This window comes from Pleurodeles waltl, chromosome 7 (assembly GCF_031143425.1).
Source record: "Pleurodeles waltl isolate 20211129_DDA chromosome 7, aPleWal1.hap1.20221129, whole genome shotgun sequence".
NCBI classification, from domain to species: Eukaryota; Metazoa; Chordata; class Amphibia; order Caudata; family Salamandridae; genus Pleurodeles; species Pleurodeles waltl.
The window spans coordinates 433,820,988-433,840,987 of NC_090446.1; the positions used below are offsets into that span (position 1 = coordinate 433,820,988).

The following is a 20,000-nucleotide window of genomic DNA, read 5'->3' on the forward strand; positions in this document are numbered from 1 at the left end:
CTGGTCCCTGCTGGAGTGTTGGCTGCCTGATTTCCCTGTAGCTGAATGTAGGATGCATTTGGGTAGACCTAGGCTTGGTTCTGTGAATGGGGATTTTGCAGAAACTGGCCACGGCTTATCGCTCTTTGCTCATGATACTCCTTTAGGTGGCATCGGTCGGCCATGTGTCCCATTCTGCTGCAACAGTAGCACTCTGAGGTCTGGCTAATGCCAGCCTCCCTGACCTCTGTTGCTAGGACTGGGTGGAAACCCTCTGGGGTTTTGAGGTGGAGCTCCCTTCAAGACTGGTGCCATTTGCTTGTTTGCGGCCAACATGGGTCCCTAGAGGGGCGGTCTTTTTTTTAATTTATGTTGGACCAGCTTAGCATTGTCTCTCTGGGTTTGATCCTGCTTTTCCTTGTCCTTTTCCTGTTTCTTTCTGTAGTAATGTAGTATATGGGCCTGGATTGGCCGCCAAGGTTTGGTGTCTATTCCTTCTATACTGTCTGGTACACTCTGTATTTCAGTGAGCAGCCCCTTTTTAAGGATCTTGTAAAAGAATGCAACCGGGGGCAGTGTCGGTCAATGGCTGGCCTTTCTCTTGTCCCAATCCTTCCCTCATTCGGTCTAGAAAGTCAGTCATGGTTTCCCCAGGCTTCATATTGTCCTCCATTAATCCTCCTACATCGGGGCAGTCAAGGAACATTTCCCTCAGGGCCATCCATATCTGGTGTCTGAATGAATCGAATGCTGCCCCGTCGTGCTCTGTGTTAGTCAGTGTGACTGCTGGGATGCGGGCTCGGGAAAAACACAGTGTTAGTCTACCCTCTGATGAGGCTTCTGAGCAGACTAGTGACATCACCTAGTGCTAGGTTTCTCCAGTATTGGATCTTTCATAGATTCACATGCTTGAATCATCCCCGTCGTCGAGGTGGGAGCCTCACGGTAAAGTTAAGTATATAAAGCAGTAAATCAGTAAAAGTAAAACCAGTAGGCCTCATAAGGTATTTTACAGTCTATCCACTTTGTTTTGTGAAAAGACCCAAACTTCAGTCTCAACCAATCAGGATTCAGCCCTTCCCAAACAGTCCCAACAGAGGCTGAATTCCCTCAGATTTTCTACCGCACGTCGTGTGAAGGGAGTCTCCCTGAGCTCTGCTCAGTTTTTTCCTATTTTCTGACTGAAGATTTGTTTTTTCTCTCAGGAAACTTGCTACAGCTCCACTATGGCTGAAAAGGCAAAAAAGGGTCTGTTCAGAGATTGTGACACCTGTGGGAAGAAGAGACTGCATGTTGATGACCCCCACAAGAAGTGTATTTGTTGCCTTCATCCAGACCACAAGGTGAGAGACTGCAAAATCTGTCGCACCTTTAGTCAAAAAAACCTCAAAGACCGGGAGGGTAGACTTCTCTTATGGCTACAAAAACAGAAAGCCTTAGAGCATCCTTCCTCAGATGACAGCGAGGCATCATCACAAACTTCTCGCCCACAGAAAAGAACAGGTGAGGAAAGCAGAGGGTCGGATGAACCACCAAGGAAGGTGCTCAAGAAGACAAGGCAAGTCTCTATTGGGACGAAAAAGGATGTTTTTCATTCAGAGACATTTAAACATGGGCCAAAAAAGGTTCATTCAGAACCTACTACGCCTTTACACCAGAAAAGTACCTCAAAAAAGCCATCCCTGTCTCTGTCACCACAAAAAGAGCCAGAACAATTCTTTTCGGTGAAAAAACATCCGTCGACGACCACCCCGTCGACGACTGTGTCGACGGTAACAGCGACTACGGTATCGTCGACGTTCACAACGCCAGCCTCACCGATGATTATGACGTTGTCGCCGTTGTCATCGACGACGATAATTCCGGCAAAATTTTTTAAGAAAGCTTCGTCGGCAACCACATCGTCGACAGCGGAGGCCTCCTGGGTTCACCAATCAACCAGGGCACTCCCGTCTACGAAGCACCTCTCAATGAAGTTCAAGAAGGCACTGCCGACGACGGCACCTACACGACCGTCGTCGATAAAGTACCCGTCGACAAAGAGATCGTCGACGGAGCATTCGCTGACAAAGGACCCGTTAGTAAAGACGCCGACGGAGCCGTCGACGAGAGTACCGTCGACGAGAGACCCGTCGACGAAGGACCCGTCGACGAGAGAACGGGCCAAAAGAGAGCCGTCGACGAGGGAACCGCCGACGAGTGAACCGTCGACGATCATATCATCTACAGCATTAACAGTATACAAACCATCCACCTACCTGGATACTTCGCCTCACCATTCCTCGTACCATCAGGACGACTCCTCCAGATTCTTACCCCTTTCAATTATTAATATAGGGGACAAGGCGTCTGATATTCTTCCAATGCATACCTCACCAAGTAAAGTGTTGCCATACCCACCACAACATCGTTTAGAGGATGAGGACGACGGCACATACTCGCAGAACGACGGAATGTTTGGGGCAGCTAGTAGCCCGTCACAACTCAATGTAAAATGCCAAGAGTTTGATGAAGAAGAGGATCAACAGTATCAGCCTAGTTATGCCTCAACATCTTATCCACAGACACAACAACCATCGCCCCTCGCTATGCCTAGCACATTAGTAACAGATCTTCAATTTATGTTGAGGGACTACTATAAAAGGTTTCCACCGTCAACTCAGTCCACGCCACCTAGACCTGAGAGCTACCAGACACCTCGGCAAGCTCATACTACTAGCCTTTCCGTAACGCCACAGGCTACTATACCTGTAATTAGCCAAACCCAGGAAACTTACCCTTCATCGGATGACGAAAGGGAAGAGGGTGAGCTAAGAGATTCGGCGAATAGTGAATGGGATGATTACCTAGTCCCCACACCATCTCCACCGCCAGCAGGTCCAGTAGATTCTCCTCCAGAGGACATAGGAGGTTTCCATAATCTGATAGAGCGAGCGGCGAAACGTTTTGGCCTTGCAATTGTTTCTCATGAAACCGAATGTTTTTTGTACGACTTTAAAGAGCCATCAAAAAGATCTGTACGAGCCATACCCATTGTCGATTTCTTATGGCAGGAGGGTTTGAAGGCAATGAAAAACCCAGCAACAGTGCCTTCACAAATGCCAAGACTAGAGAAAAAATATAAGGCCCCAGATGATTCTCCGGCCTGTCTAGTCTCACAGCCGAAACCTGACTCTGTGATATCACAGGCGGCTCAGCGACGTTCCAAAAACCCCTCCACACCTATTGCGTCTCCCCCGGATAAAGAAGGAAGGAGATTAGACAATATTGGCAAGAAATTCTCCTCTGTGGCCGCAGTCACCGTTAAGGCGGCTAATTCCCTCGCCATCTTGGGAAGGTACGATCGCCAGATGTGGGCAGACATGTCTGCTTTTTTAGATTTACTGCCAGAAGACGTCAAGGTGGAAGCAAAAAAGGTCTTGCAGGAGGGAGAAAGGGTCTCCGCAGAAATAATAGACAGCGCAATAGACATTTCTCTCACTGGCTTTAGACAATTAGCTGGTGCAGCAGTCCTGCGCAGACAAGGATGGCTAAAGGCGACTTCTTTCAGGCCAGAAGTCCAGACTTGTGTTCTTGACATGCCTTTCGATGGAGAGAGTTTGTTTGGCAAACACGTGGACGACATGTTGCAGGCTATCAAGACGGATACCGATACGGCAAAATCCCTAGGTACCCTGCAATATAAAAAACAACCTTTTCGTGGAGCAAGGGGTAGAGGTAATTACTCCTTTCGAGGTGGATACCAGCAATACAGGTCACAATATCCATCTTCCTCCACAGGATCACGACAGCAATACCATCAGCAACAGCAGCATTATCGATTGCCTCCGGCCGCAGCTTACAAACACCCAGCTAGAGGAGCTGCCCGGGGAAGAGATACAGGCAGGAAACAATGACCCGCTGTTTATCCCAACGCTTCCCCACCAACCAACATCGAGGGTCGGAGGTCGCATCACTTCCTATTTCCCCAACTGGAAGGCGATAGCATCGGACAGATGGGTACTCGATGTAGTGGCCAGAGGTCATACTCTGGAATTCGCTCAAACACCACCAACTGTTCCTCCATCGGGCCCACAGCCTCCGAGGTTGAACCAACTCCTCAGGGAAGTAAGAATAATGTTGAGAAAAGGAGCAGTGGAACCAGTCCCTTTCTTTCAAAAGAACAGAGGATTCTACTCCCGTTTTTTCCTTGTAAAGAAACCCTCAGGAGACTGGCGCCCCATTCTGGACTTGAGAGCCCTGAACAAGTTTCTGAAGAAGCAATCGTTCAGGATCGTAACTCTACAGGAAATCCTGCGTCTGTTAAATCCTGGAGATCGCATGGCATCCCTAGACCTCCAGGATGCTTATTTTCATATCCCCATATATCGCAACCATCGCAAATTCCTAAGGTTCAGAGTGGGAAGTATGCACCTTCAATTCCGAGTTCTGCCATTCGGCCTGAAATCAGCCCCCAGAATCTTCACAAAAATGTTAGCTCCGGTAGCAGCACATCTCCGCCAGTCAGAGATCCAGGTCTTCCCTTACCTGGACGACTGGCTTATAAAGGCACCCTCAAAATCGCAAGTGAAAAATCATATTTTCCATTGCCTTCAATTGCTACACAACCTAGGGTTCGTAGTCAATTATCAGAAATCTCAACTCTACCCCAAACAGGAATTGAATTTCTTGGGGGCAATTCTGGACACAGTCCGCAACAAAGCCTACCCATCTCACAAGCGGAAACAAAAGTTAACCTCCTTGGCACAAAGGCTCTCCAGAAGAAGGTTCGTTTCAGTCCGCATCTACAAATCATTGCTCGGAATGATATCTTCATGCATTCCGCTAGTCCCAGATTGCAGGCTCCATATGCGACCCCTACAAGAACAATTAGACATACAATGGACCCAGGTCAACGGTTCCTTCGAAGACAAGATTCGCATAACGCCTCCAATGAAGAACATCATGAGGTGGTGGGCGAATCTAACCAATTTGTCAAACGGACTGTCTTTTCTTCTCCAAACACCAAGTTACATAGTAACAACGGATGCCTCTCTTGCAGGATGGGGGGCACATTGCCAGGACCTGCAAATCAGCGGAATCTGGAATCAGAAAGAACGTCAGCTTCACATCAATTATCTGGAACTCAAGGCAATACACTTAGCTCTGAAAGCTTTCTTACCAAAGATACAGAGTTCAAGCGTCTTAATCAGGACAGACAATACAACCAGCATGTTTTATCTAAACAAGCAAGGAGGCACAAGATCCCTACAACTTTCGCAGCTAGCCCAACAAATTTGGACATGGGCCATAAAGCACAATATTTCACTCAAGGCGGAGCATGTGCCAGGCCAAACCAATATTCTAGCAGACACCCTGAGCAGGACAGTGATTCCTTATCACGAGTGGGAACTAGACCAGAAAACTCTCAACGGCCTTTTTCTATTATGGGGCAAACTGAACTTAGATCTATTTGCCACTCTCGAGAACAAGAAATGCCAGTTCTACGCAAGTTGGCTTCCCCAAAAAGATTCGTGGGGGAATGCGTTTTCGATGAGATGGTCCGGAGTTTATGCCTACGCTTTTCCTCCGATCCCGCTCATTCCGAGAGTCATCAACAAACTGAAGGCGGAGGGGTGTCGCCTTCTCCTCATAGCTCCCAAATGGCCCAGACAAGTCTGGTATACGGAGCTCCTCATGCTCTCCGAACGACCACATCTACGACTCAGACAGAGCCCGACTCTCTTAACGATGCACCAGGGACAAGTCAGACACCCAGATCCGTCATCTCTTCATTTGTCAGCTTGGCTCCTGAATACAATGAATACTTGAATCTCAACATTTCCCCAGAGTGTAGAGACATATTGGCGAAAGCTAGAGCGGACACTACCAACAAAACCTATAAACTTAAATGGAAACGTTTTTGTATATGGTGTGCAACACAAGATATACATCCTTTGTCCTCTACTCCGGAACAGATACTTCCATATCTCCTGCTCCTTGCAAAATCAGGGCTTGCATATTCTTCTATTCGGGTACATCTGGCAGCAATCTCCAGATACCGCAGATCTCCAGACAGAGTTTCTTTGTGTTCCACTAGAATCGTCAAACAATTTATGAAGGGCCTTTTTCGGGTTTTCCCGCCAGTTAGAAAGCCTCCACCATTATGGTCATTGAATGTGGTATTGATGCAGCTTATGAAAGCCCCCTTTGAACCGATCCACAAAGCTGACCAAAAATTAATTTCATGGAAAACAGCGTTACTGCTAGCTCTTACTTCAGCAAAGAGAGTCAGTGACATTCAGGCTTTCACTATCAAACAGCCTTTTCTCCAATTCACAAACTCAGGTGTCATCTTGCGCACAAATCCAAAATACATCCCGAAGGTTCCTTCAACGTTTCACCTAAATGAACCAGTTATCTTAAAAACCTTTTTTCCAAATCCGCAAACAGTAGCGGAAAAAACATTACATTCCCTTGATATTAAAAGATGTTTAAAGTTTTATCTACAGAAAACTCAAGCTCTCCGCCAGTCGGATCAATTGTTTGTAGCTTTCGGAGGAACAAGAAAGGGACACGCGGTGTCCAAACAGACTATAGCAAGATGGATTGGTTTGGCAATTCAATTCTGCCATTCAAAAGCAGGAAAACCACTCCACACCAAGGTGAGAGCCCACTCTACAAGATCGGTAGCCACTTCTGCTGCATTATTTGCAGGGGTACCACTACATAGCATCTGTAGAGCAGCAACATGGTCCAGCCAACACACATTTACGAGGCATTACTGTCTCGAAGAAACGAACAACGTCGATACAGCAGTGGGGCAGGCAGTGCTGAGGCATTTATTTCGATAAGGTGAGCCTCTAACACATCCCACCACCACACTCAAGGTATGTTCATTATTGGTTCTTAGTCTTCTTAATAGCTACAGTGTGTTTTACTCTACATTTCTGCTTCAGATTGTTCACTTCTTTATAATGTCTTAGCTTGTCGTACTCTTCATCATCATGAAAAGAGTACAGGTTTTTTCTGCCACACACCTGTTATTGCTCTTCTATTCGAATGTCTATTGATGTACATATATTAATAGGTATGTGGTTTTTTAAAGCTGAACTGATGGGATTCACATCATTTGTAAATTACAAATAGAATTGCAGTCAATGTAATTCACTAATTAAGAAAGCATTACTGCTCGTTATTCTGATTCAAGCATGTGAATCTATGAAAGATCCAATACTGGAGAAGAAAATTAGTTACTTACCTGTAACTGCAGTTCTCCAGTATTGGTATCTTTCATAGATTCACATGCGACCCACCCTCCTCCCCTCAGAGGCTCCCCTATTATACAGATATTAAACTTCACACTCCTACTAGAAAATCTGAGGGAATTCAGCCTCTGTTGGGACTGTTTGGGAGGGGCTGAATCCTGATTGGTTGAGACTGAAGTTTGGGTCTTTTCACAAAACAAAGTGGATAGACTGTAAAATACCTTATGAGGCCTACTAGGGCCTACTGGTTTTACTTTTACTGATTTACTGCTTTATATATTTAACTTTACCGTGAGGCTCTCACCTCGACGACGGGGATGATTCAAGCATGTGAATCTATGAAAGATACCAATACTGGAGAACTGCAGTTACAGGTAAGTAACTAATTTTCTTATGCGCTGTCCATCAGTGGGGCAGTTTGGTCCTGAGCCTTTCTTTGTCCATCTGTGACCGTGGCATATAGAAGGTCCCTGACATGCCCTTCTGTAACAGCAGGTAAATTTTGACTCTGAGTGGCTCTGATGGTTTTTCCTCAATGTAATGCTTAAATCTTCTCAGGCATTCCTGCATGTGGGAGAAGTTCCATTTGGGATTTCCCCTTCTGTGTCGGATGCAGTCTTCTGTGAAGGCCATGTCCTCTGGTTTGAAGGATCCCTCCTCTGGCCAGGGTCTATCATACTGGTCCTTCCTTTCGTGCCAGCAGGCGGTAAAATGATTGCGCAAAGGCCTCACCTTCTTCTCTAGACACTCTCTCTCTAGTGGTCAGTTTGTCTGACAGGCGCGTTCAGGGGGAGTGGCAGATGTCTTCATCACTGCTCTCCTCGTGCAAGTGTAAAGGTGCCACCCTGCTTCTCCTATGCTGTAATTGGGTTTGGACCAGGCTACTCTGATCCCTCATTTTTTGTCAGACCCTCTCTGCTGACGATCTGGTGGGGTTTGGGTTCCTGATGGGGGCCTCCCGTCTTGTTTGCCTTTGGACTCCTCTTTGTGTGGAGCCCAGGGCCTGGCTCCACTATCCTCTGTTGGAGGGCACGCTGCTCTGTTCTACCTTTGCGCTTCCCAGGCGAGACCTCGCTCTCTCTTTCTCCCCAACCCACGCCTTTCTTTTAACTCCCACCTGGGCTCCCTTCTTTGCTCAGTGCTGTGCATGCTTGTTCTTGGTGGGAACATACCCTCAAGCCCACATTCAGTTGTCTCTTCGGCTGCCTGGGCAAACTTTGGGGGAGTGTACCCTGTGTCTCCCTCTCCGATGTTGAACCCTGGAAGGCTGGGAACTTTTCCTCCCCTCCACTGGTTGCATCACTGTCTAGGATATCTATGAACCTCCCAGTCACCTGAGAGTGTTCTACCAGACGGGTTTAGAGCAGAGGTCTTCAAACTGGGGGGGCGGGCCCCCCCTAGGGGGTCCTCAAGTGACCCAGTGGGGCACCAGACTCTGGCCAAAAGGAAGATTACACAGATAACAGGCCTTTGTTTTGAGCAGAAGCATATTATTGCATTTTAAAAAAAGGTAACAGTACTTAACTGCAATGTTTAAATAGGTCTAAAAATGTTTAAACATTGCCATCTTTATAAACTAATTGTGAAAAATTCTGTAAGGGGGTCAATCATTTGTATTTTTCATCTGGGGGGCATGGCATTAAAAAGTGTGGAGACCACTGGATTAGAGTGTATGCTCCCTGCGTTGCTGGGGTTTGAACAACAGAGCATGGTAGATGGAGGGGGGGTGAGCTTGGGAGAGCCCTAGTGCCAAACTGGGGTGGGACGGGCATCCTCCTAGCCCTGGATCCAGCGGTTTATTGGTCCGCATGGGGGGCATCCATCCCACAACCAGTGGATTGGTGTAGCTTAGTGCGGGAATGGCTAGGATGGCAGGCATCAGAGAGAACATCTCTATACATATGGTGCGGAAACCTTGCTTGTGAGTACAGGGTGGTTGCAGGTGGGGCCACCTTAGAGATGGCCCATAGTTCTAACAGTACCTCTTTTACAGCCTTCTTTCGCCCTACAAATTTGGTCTGAATGTGTGTGCTCTATTGTGCTGATGTCGAAGGTTCCCCCCTCTGGCCAAGTGAACGCTTGTGACTTAGTATGTACATGCCATTCACAGCAGTATTTATCTCACTTTTTAGTCTGAATGGGTAATCTAGTTTGCATGGGGCTTAAAGGCGACTACAAGATGGGTTGGGAGTCCTTTTGAGGGAACTGGTACAGTTCTAACCTTCTTAAGTTTTAAATAATCCTACATTTTACTGTGATCGTGGGGAAATATGTACACAGGATTAAGCTGACAATAACTATTAGCTATGAGCTCAACTTTAGACCGAGATGCATCAAACAGAGTTTTCACAATACATAAAACAAAACATATGAAAAAAATCACAAACTGAAAGAAAGTGGAATGGCTAATTTCAAAACATTATGAAACATAACATTTCAACATTAACCATTTTTTAGCAGCGGAGCAGCAGATATGGAATAATGATCTGTGAGAGAAAGTTAGTGATTTCTTCATACGCACATTAAATCACTTAACGAGATATAACATTTCAACATGAAATATAGTTATCAGCACCACAGCATCAAGAATGCACCAACTGAAAGCCGCAATGAAAATAAAGAGAAAAGAGAGGAAAAAATGACAGAGGAAAAATGAGTTTGTCCAGATAAAAACCCTTAGCCAGCTCCTAGCGCATGCTGCCGATGCCAGGGGGAGGCTCTGCATGGTACACAGGACTAGGTGAGCCTGATAGTCTGTCAATATTGGCCCAGGGACAAATATATCCACAATTTATGCGGAAAATGAGGAACAACTCAAACTACAGGCCCTCCTCGACCAAGCACAAGCTGCACCTAATCTCCAAGGTCCAAATCTTTCCCTAACATCTGAATTGCACCCTGTTTCACACCCAGGGGCTTAGCGTACCATCTGTGTCACGCCCAGCAGTTCCAGCGAATAACACCTCTCACTTCTTTCAGACACCACCAGTATTTAAGAGACTGGTAGTGCTGAGAAACCCTTTTAGACTACAAAAATAAGATTGAGGTGTTGCCCTATTTCACACCCATAGTCTATGCGTACCGTCTTTGTCATGCCCAGCGGCCCAAGGGTTGAGGCCTCATCCCTATGTCACACACAGGAGTCAAGCGTACTATCTGTATTTCAGCAGAGCCCTATATCACACCCAGGGTCATGTGTATCATCTGTATTTTGCCCAGCGGTCCAAGCAGAGCCCTATATCACACCCAGGGTCAGGTGTACCATCTATCTTGCCCAGGGGTCCAAGCAGAGCCCTAGTTTTTCCATGCGCCAAATGCTGGAACCAAGGATCAGCTATAGTCTCTTGCCCACTGACGGCGGCTTCAGGATGGACCTCCGCCCTGCCGATTCAGCAGAACTTTCAATCAGTTGTGGCATCGGACCACCTTTCTTGTTTGAGCAGACGTGAATTCGTATGGGTGGGGTCCCCTTCCTTCGGCTGCAGTCTAGGCTCGGAAGACCAATTTCTCCAAGCTGGCTCGCCAAAAATGTTGCTCGAATGCGGATTTACCTTAAAGAAATGAAAGACGAGGCACTTGAGTTTAATTAAACCAGATGTTCATGTTTTGCCAGAGTACAAGTACAGAGTCGGTGTTTGATGACTGTTTCTCAGAGTTACAGTGCTCCCTTTTATACAATTGTTGAATGGTTATAAAACAATTCTATACATCCTTTCCAGAAAGGAATCTGGGCCTAGTCACAGTCTCGTAAATCTGACCATCTGATAAAGTGCTCATGTGGGTCTCAACCTTGTATGGACATAATGTGGGCTAGTAGGTAACAGGTCCAGGTGTCCACTATGATGAATGCGTGATCACTGTGTGTTGTGTGCTGATTGGCAGAGTGTTCCTAACTTCACGCGGCATATAAAGTTTATGGTGTTTTTGGAACGCGTGCCCATCTGGCCAAATGTGTTTTTTTGGGGAACAATCTCCTACAACTATTGTGGCGTTGCTGCCTATTTTCGAGTGCTTACGGACTACGTGTCACCTCACCCGTAATCAGTCAATCATTTGCTTCAGGCCTAAGTCGCAGGGCTTGCCTGACCACGTATTTCTGACTCAGGGTTGATGAGGAGGTCACATCGGGTGGAAATTACAATAGTAATGCGAGTTTGTTATGCACACACATATCAGTTATATGCCCTTCTTCCCTGTACACTTTTACTCCCTAAAAAGCTGCACAGATGTTTGAGGGAAGGTTCCATCAAGAATGGAAGATGATGGATGTTTGGGTGGGAAACCTATCTCATTTGAACCTTTTCCAGAGGTCAACATCTCCATTAGTAGTTTGATTGTACCTTGATTATTTTACTGTGTCACCACACACAACTCCATCTTGGTGCTTGAATTACATAGGAGGAATAACTAGTGTGGAACAATCACCATCTTCTTAAAAGGAATCATACTTATGTTGCCATTTTTGGATATACACTAGGAAATGCAAGATAGTGAAGAACATTTTTATAGTCAGAGTGTATACTGATGCCCCTAAGTGACCTTGTGATGAAATGCTAGCAGTGATCATTGACTTAGCCACTAGTATATTTACTGGGACCTTCTAGAGACTGCATTACTCTAGCCAGCAGCTTCATGTCCTATGAATTCACCCACCGACAATAGTAGCAGCTTATTTGTTTTATGGTCCTCCTTGAGGACCTTTAGAGTGGCATTCAAATTACTCTGGGATTGTTGAGGGATTCTCCTATTGGCTCTAATATGCTCATGCACTGTCTTTTATTTGCACTCATGATGCCTATCCTTTTGATGTATTTTCCTTACTTTGCATGTGTTTCATCTACTCTTTGCACATGCCTTTTCTGTTCTCTCTACGTACATACTGCATGTGCAATGCCATATCTTTCCTTTACACCTTTTCCACTGTGGGTTATGCATATGTTCCCAAGCAGGGCTTCTACTGTTAGGTTATTGCCTCAAAGCTTAAAAAAAAACTTCAAAAAAATACCCTGAAAAAAGAACATTGTCCCACAATATATTAAAGTAAGGACAATGTGCAAGGGATGAAATGGTTAAGGACATAGGGTACAAGATATCGGGTTTAATGATATGATGTTTGGACTTGCCAGTAGCTATATCGGGTTAAGAGCTTTGGGTATAGAGCTTGGAGTATTTGAGTTAATTTTAGGAGTGTAGTATATGGGCTCAGGGGTTGGCGCTTTTGGGTGTAATGTAAGTTGTGTGTAATGTAAGTTGTGTATAGGATTAAGAGTTTAGGGAATTGCACACACAGTATAAGGATACTGGGTTAAAGGTTAGGGCTTATGGATATAGAGTACAGTTAAGGGTTGTAGGTATATGAAGGTCAAGGGGTTAAAGGTTGGGGTTATGGGTATAAGTATAGGGTTAAGGATTAAGGAGTATAGATTTAAGGGGTTAGGACTTAATGTTACAGAGGATAGCAGAATATGGCTAGGGGTTAGGTTTAAGAGCTAGGCTTTGAGGTATAATATATAGATGTTATTTAGGCACATAGGTTTAAGGACAGAGGGCATTGTGTATTTGTAGGAGGCTGGCCTGGCTTATAGTGGGTACCTTGTGGTACTTACACCCTGTGCCAGGTCCAGTTATCACTCATTAGTAGAATAGAGGTGTTTCTAGCAGCTTAGGCTGATAGAAGGTAGCTATGGGAAAGTAGCTTAGGCTGAACTAGGAGACATGGAAAGCTCCTTCTATACCACTTATATCATATAGCACAATATCATAAGAAAACACAATACTCAGAGTTACTAAAAATAAAGGTACTATATTTTAGTGACAATATGCCAAAAGTATCTCAGAGAACACCCTCACTTAGGAGGTAAGTAATATACACAAGTTATATGTACACAAATCCAAAACAGGTAAGTAAGAGTAAGAAAAGTAATGCAAACAGTGTAGCCTTACAATAGGATGCAATAGGTGAACATAGGTCTAGGGGCAACACAAACCATATACTCCAAAAGTGGAATGCGAATCACGAATGGACCCCAGACCTATGGGAGCTTGTAGAGGGTCTCTGGGACTGTAAGAAAACAGTCAGGGTGTCCAAGATACCCCACCCCAAGACCCTGAAAAGTAGGAGTAAAGTACCCCTACTACCCCAAAAGGACACAATAGTCGTGATAGGGGGATTCTGCAATAACCACAAGCACCAGCAAAGCACTGAAGACGGATTCCTGGACCTGAGGACCTGCAAGGCAAGGGGACGAAGTCCAAGAGTCGCGATAGTGTCCAGGAGCCCAGAAAACCCCGGATGAAGGTGCAAGGAAGCTGCCTCCGGATGGAAGAAGCTTAGGATTCTGCAACAACGAAGAGGACTAGGAACTTCTCCTTTGGATGGAAGATGTCCCACGTCGTGCTGAAGGTTGCAGAAGTGTTCCCACGCAGAAATACCGCAAACAAGCCTTGCTAGCTGCAAGGGTCGCGGTAGAGGTTTTTGGGTGCTGCTGGGAACCAGGAAGGACCAGAATGTCGCCCCTTGGAGGAGGAGGGGGCGCTCAGCAAATCAGGGAGCCCCCACAGAAGCAGGCAGCACCCGCAGAAGTACCGGAGCAGGCATTTAGAAGATTTGTGAACCGGAGATGGCTCAGAGTCACAAAGGAGGGTCCCACGACGTCGGAGGCCAACTCAGAGGGTTGAGCACTGTAGGACGTAGTGCTGGGGACCCAGGCTAGGCTGTGCATGAAGGAATCCTTGGAGGAGTGCACAGGAGCCGGAGCAGCTGCAAATCACGCAGTACATAGGTTTGCAGTCTAGCGTGGGGAGGCAAGGACTTACCACAACCAAACTTGGACTGAAAGATCACTGGACTGTGGGAGTCACTTGGATAGAGTTCCTGTGTTCCAGGGACCATGCTCGTCGGGATGAGAGGGGACCTAGAGGACCGGTGATGCAGTCTTTTGGTGCCTGCGTTAGCAGGGGGAAGATTCTGTCGACCCATGGGAGATTTCTTCTTGGCTTCCAGTGTAGGGTGAAGGCAGATGACCCCCAGAGCATGCACCACCAGGAAACAGTTGAGAAAGCCGGCAGGATGAGGCGCTACAATGTTGCTGGTAGTCATCTTGCTACTTTGTTGCAGTTTTGCAGGCGTCCTGGAGCAGACAGCGGTCGATCCTTGGCAGAAGTCGAAGAGGGAAGTGCAGAGGAACCCTGGTGAGCTCTTGCATTCGTTATCTGAAGAACACCCCAGAGGAGAGACCCTAAATAGCCAGAAAAGGATGTTTGGCTACCAAGAAAGGAGGATTGGCTACCAAGAAAGGTAAGAGCCTATCAGAGGGGGTCTCTGACGTCACCTGCTGGCTTTGGCCACTCAGCAGTCCAGTGTGCCCCCAACACCTCTTTCCAAGATGGCAGAGGTCTAGGACACACTGGAGGAGCTCTGGATACCTCCCCTGGGAGATACTGGTCAGGGGAGTGGTCACTCCCGTTTCCTTTGTCCAGTTTCGCGCCAGAGCAGGGCTGGGGGATCCCTGAACCGGTGTAGACTGGCTTATGCAGAGATGGGCACCATCTGTGCCCATCAAAGCATTTCCAGAGGCTGGGGGAGGCTACTCCTCCCCAGCCCTTCACACCTATTTCCAAAGGGAGAGGGTGTAACACCCTCTCTCAGAGGAAATCCTTTGTTCTGCCTTCCTGGGCTAGGGCTGCCCAGACCCCAGGAGGGCAGAATCCTGTCTGAGGGGTTGGCAGCAGCTGCAGTGGAAACCCCAGAAAGGCAGTTTGGCAGCACCCGGGTTCTGTGCTAGAGACTTAGGGGATCATGGAATTGTCCCCCAATACCAGATCTTAGACATGTTACATGGCCATGTTCGGAGTTACCATTGTGACGCTATACATAGGTTGTGAACTATGTATAGTGCACGTGTGTAATGGTGTCCCCGCACTCACAAAGTTCAGGGAATTTGCCCTGAACGATGTGGGGGCACCTTGGCTAGTGCCAGGGTGCCTACACACTAAGTAACTTGACACCCAACCTTCACTAAGTGAGGGTTAGACATATAGGTGACGTATAAGTACTTATGTGCAGTGAAAAATGGCTGTGAAATAACGTGGACATTATTTCACTCAGGCTGCAGTGGCAGGCCTGTGTAAGAATTGAACTCCCTATGGGTGGCAAAAGAAATGCTGCAGCCCATAGGGATCTCCTGGAACCCCAATACCCTGGGTACCTCAGTACCATATACAAGGGAGTTATATGGGTGTACCAGTGTGCCAATGAGTGTTGGTAAATTTAGTCACTAGCCTGCAGTGACAAATTTAGAAAGCAGAGAGAGCATAAACACTGAGGTTCTGGTTAGCAGAGCCTCAGTGATGCAGTTAGGCATCACACAGGGAACACATACAGGGCACATACTATGAGCACTGGGGTCCTGCCTAGCAGGATCCCAGTGACACAAGGGCTAAAACAACATACATACAGTGAAAAATGGGGGTAACATGCCAGGCAAGATGGTACTTTCCTACAGTATTGTGTATGGGGTAGGGGTTAGTGTTAAGAGGATTGTGTTTAGGGTTAAAGGCTTAGAGTATACATTTGCCAGTTAAGGGTATGTGGTATAGAGGTTAAGGGTATTTCAAGAGTTAAATATATATATTTCAATGGTCTAAGTACTAAGCTATGGAGTCATGGTTAAAGGGTTAACAGTAAATGGATTAGGATATAAAGGTAAGGATTTGGGGCATCCGTTTATGGTTTATGGTAAAGGGCTAAACCTTGCCATTCCGTTTGTATACCATTGGAACTGTGTTTATATTAAAGTGTGTTGAATGTTACTCTTCTCTGTTCAGAATAAAAAATTGCAGCAGAAGGAACACACACCTCAGATTCAAAGTGATGCAATTAGAAGAGTTAAAAAAACTGATGCTGTGCGCCTCAGTAAAAATTTCGACTGAACAGGATGCAACCGATCTGTGTCATTTCACAAATGTGAACATGAGCAGGGCCTGACTGGGAACCAAAAGCAGCCCTGACAATTTTGTACGATCAGCCCCTCTACAAGAGTAGTGTTTTTCTTTAAAAACAGCATTTGAGTGCAAGTGTGAAGCACTGGCTGGCCCCTGATGGCTGGAAACGAGTGAGTGGATTATGCTGGCTTGATGCTTTTGTTATTGGGGGCCGATATTCCAGTACCGTTCCAAAACCAGGCCCCATTTTCAAAACTGGCCCCCCACCCTTCCAGCCTCGGGGAAATGCCCGGTACGGCCAGTCCAGCCCTGAACATGAGGTGCGGCACAAGTAATATGAGCCCATGAACCACAATGCTCAGTTATAAACCACAGTCTCAAAAACAGGCCAGTTACTTCACTGTTGCCATTTGATTGACTGCAGTTGTGAATTACTGCAGTAAACTATCACTTACTTTTTTTCTGTGTGATTATCCTTCTTTACTTCTAGATATTGTCCTTCCATAGAGTCCAAGGTTCTGCGCTTCCCAAACCGAGTCCATCAGCTATGGCTGGAACCAGAGGGGTTAGACTCTGATGTCATCTACCCTCAAGGGTTGTCAGTTACACTACCAGCTGAAATACAGGAGCAGATGATTCAAGAAATCCGGGGACTGGAGCGTGCAAGAATAGTGCAGCCAGGTAAGGAGAAGCCGGGATACAACAAAGGTCAAGTTCCACCCATTAGATGACCAGAGAAGAGGCAGTAATGAGAGCTGCACTGAGATCTAACAAATGAGTTGTTGGGTCAAATGTATACAGTTAACTTTATTATCTGTTGATAAAAGGTCAGAGTATATGCTATCCATTTTGTAGATGACCTGGTTGTTTTAGATTACCCCAGAATTGGCGTACTACATACCCTAAGTTAGCCATCTACATATTGTGACTAAAAAAAAAATAATTTACTCTACAAAAAGGCGAAAGCCAAGCCTGAAGTGTGGGAGGCCAATTACTGAAATGACTTCATTTTCAGCTAAAGGCTGCACCACCCCTAACCTGCCCAGCCTTTAAAAATTTCAGAAAATCTATTGCGCACATATTGTTCGCTTGCCCTGACTATTCATGTTTAAGGCGGGCTTGGCTCAGACCAATCTGCTTATAAATGGGTACTACAGGACACGTTGAAGCTCTTAGGATCTTACGGTCAAACCCTAATCTGCTCTTCGCCTTCACAGTGGCCAAATTTTTAGGAAGGGTATGACGACTAAGATACAAAGCCATAGCATCACTTCATTAAACATCCCAGTGTATGTGCAGCTATATCAAATCACAAGGAAGGAAGCGATTGCGCCATTTTTGTCCCCAAACCAACTAAACCATGAAGATGGACATTCTCACTGTACATAACAGACTCATTTTAGGCTTTTCTAGGTTGGGAATGTGCTAAGCCAGTGGTTGGTGGTGAAGGAACTCATGGGCTATTGGAAAGCTGTGCAATCAAGTGATTGATTAGCCCTAAAGGTATTTGGCCTCCCCTTCGTCTGACCTTCCCTTTTAATCATAAAGGCAAGTGCCTCACACATATTGCTTCCATCGCTCTACTCCTTTTTGTTTTAGAATTATATTGGGCATACCATCACATTATACTTGGCACATAGCACTTTATATTCACCTTTGTTCCTGACAGTAAGGGTGAATTTTTATCATCTAACTTAAACTATTAGAAATATATTTGTTAGTGGAAGTAGAACTACAGTACTTGAAGAAGATGAATGGTCCTCCTGAGCTTTAGTGAATTATCTTGCACTATTTTGCATTTTGCCATACCTTAAGTATTGTATTTTAATTGTTTTTATTCCTTTTTAAGTCGAACATAAACGTACAACCTCTTGTATACTTATACTTCTGTGGCCTTCCAGCTATTTCATGTGTTAGTTTCAGTGTCATTTAAATATCCTTGCTTACTACTGGTCAGTCATGCCTCTTTGTCCCACCTTTTTCTCTTTGGGAGCAGGGACTAACTACTGTATAATTATGCCATGGTTCTTTATCTCTTGGTTTCAGGTACTACTTTTATTTTATTTTCTTGCTGGTATTACTGTGTGGATGCTTCAGGCTGAGCTGCTTGAATTTTATTGCAGCATTCATTCCTGTCACCTCCTCTTTCATTTGAAATATGACTGCACCATTCCTGCCTGTCTTTACCATGCATCCCCTCGACTTCACGGCTGCCGCGCTTCATGTTTAAGCATGGCAGTTACTTGTCTTTCTTTTGTTTTTGCACAGCGCACGCTGTAAAACTGGTAAGCATTTCATCATCACAGCACATGCTTCATTGTCATTGCACTTCATGTTTACGTTGCCGTGAAGGTGGGCGCTGTGATGACGAAATACTAATGAGTTCTCTCACGCTATGTTTCCTGTGCATACTTAAGCAAGCTTGTACACTGCAGAAAAAAAAGAAAGGCACACAGCAGCGAAGCTTAAACATAAAGTGTGGCGGGCGCGAAACATGGCAGCTGTGCACCTTTTTTTTTGTTTCAGCAATGTACAAGTTTGTTTATATGGCGGGTGCTGTAGGAGGCTGGCCTGGTTTGTAGTGAATTCCCCCCTACACAAGTGTAATGTGTAGGGAATCGCTGGGAGAGTAAGAATACAGCAAAGGTAAGTAAAATATCCCACCACATAGCCCAGGAAAGTAGGAGTAAATACTGCAAGTTTCCTCAGGACACACTACAAGTCGTGGTAAGAGTTACTGCAAAAAACAAGCAAGACTGCAAGCAACAAGTGGTAGATTTTTGGACCTGAAGACCTGTGAAGAGAGGAGACCAAGTCCAGAAGTCGCAGAAGATTCCAGGAAAGGCAGGAGCCCCTGCCAACCTAGAAGATGGTGCAAAAGAGGATTCTCCAGTTAGAAGAAGTCTGCAGAAGAGCACCAAGGAAGACGGCTGCGGGTTCCTGCGTGGTGCATGAGAAGTCCCACGTCGAGAAGTTGGATTCAGGCTGTTTGTGCCGCTGGATTCGTCCAACATGTGTTGGTTCAAGCAAGGTTGCGGTTTGCGTCAAAATGGTGCTGCATGGATCCAGGAGGGACCTGGGGGCCTCAACTCGGAATGAGGAGGCAGAGAGGGCTCCCAACACTTGAAAGAGCACACAGATGACCAGGCAGCATCCACGGGAGTCTCAGCACACGGGGCTAGAGAAGGTGCAATCTGCGGTTGGTGCAGCACAACAAAAGAAGGTCCCACGCTGCAGGAGAACAACTCAGCGAGTTGTGCGTCGCAGGATGGAGTGCTGGGGACCTGGGCTACACTGTGCACAAAGGATTCTTGGAAGAAGTGCACAGAAGTCAAAGGAGCTAGAGATGACGCTGTGCACAGGGGTACTGTCGCAAACCGGGAAGGCAAGCTCTTACCTCCTCCAAATTTGGACAGCTGGACCTTAGGACAGTCTGGGTCGGATGGGTCCACCACCTGTGTTCCAGGGAGCAAGCTCGTCGTCAGGAGAAGAGTGCCAGAGAACCGATCGTTGTCTTGGAAGGTGCCTGCAGGAGCAAGGAAGTGACTCCGTCACTCCACAGGAGATTCCTTCGGTTCTTCTGGTGCAGGGTGAAGACAGGGAGTCCTTAGAGCATGCACACCTTGGAAACTGTTGCAGATGCTGGCTGGAGCTGAAGTTGCAGGTCACAGGAGTCCTCCTGGATACTTTGTTGAAGTTACAGCAGTTCCTGGAGCAGTCTGCGGTTGATCTGATGGTCAGAAGCTGTGATGCTATTAATTGTGTTTGACAAATGACTTTGTGTTTCACCACTGCGCATATTAGTTGCTCAATGTTCACCAGTAGCACATT

The 20,000-nt window shown here is 46.2% G+C and overlaps 1 protein-coding gene across 11 annotated transcripts in view; it reads left to right on the forward strand.

Moving 5' to 3' along the window:
- MTO1 (mitochondrial tRNA translation optimization 1) overlaps positions 1–20,000 on the forward strand; it is a 1,525,874-nt gene that overhangs the window by 506,416 nt on the left and 999,458 nt on the right. For all 11 annotated transcript variants that reach the window (XR_011205509.1, XR_011205508.1, XM_069243966.1 and 8 more), the window contains one exon: positions 16,660–16,850. Coding sequence is in view for 9 of the 11 variants with exons in the window: in XM_069243966.1 (XP_069100067.1) it covers positions 16,660–16,850 (191 nt within the window). In the remaining 2 variants the exon portion in view is untranslated. The remainder of the gene's footprint in view (positions 1–16,659; positions 16,851–20,000) is intronic.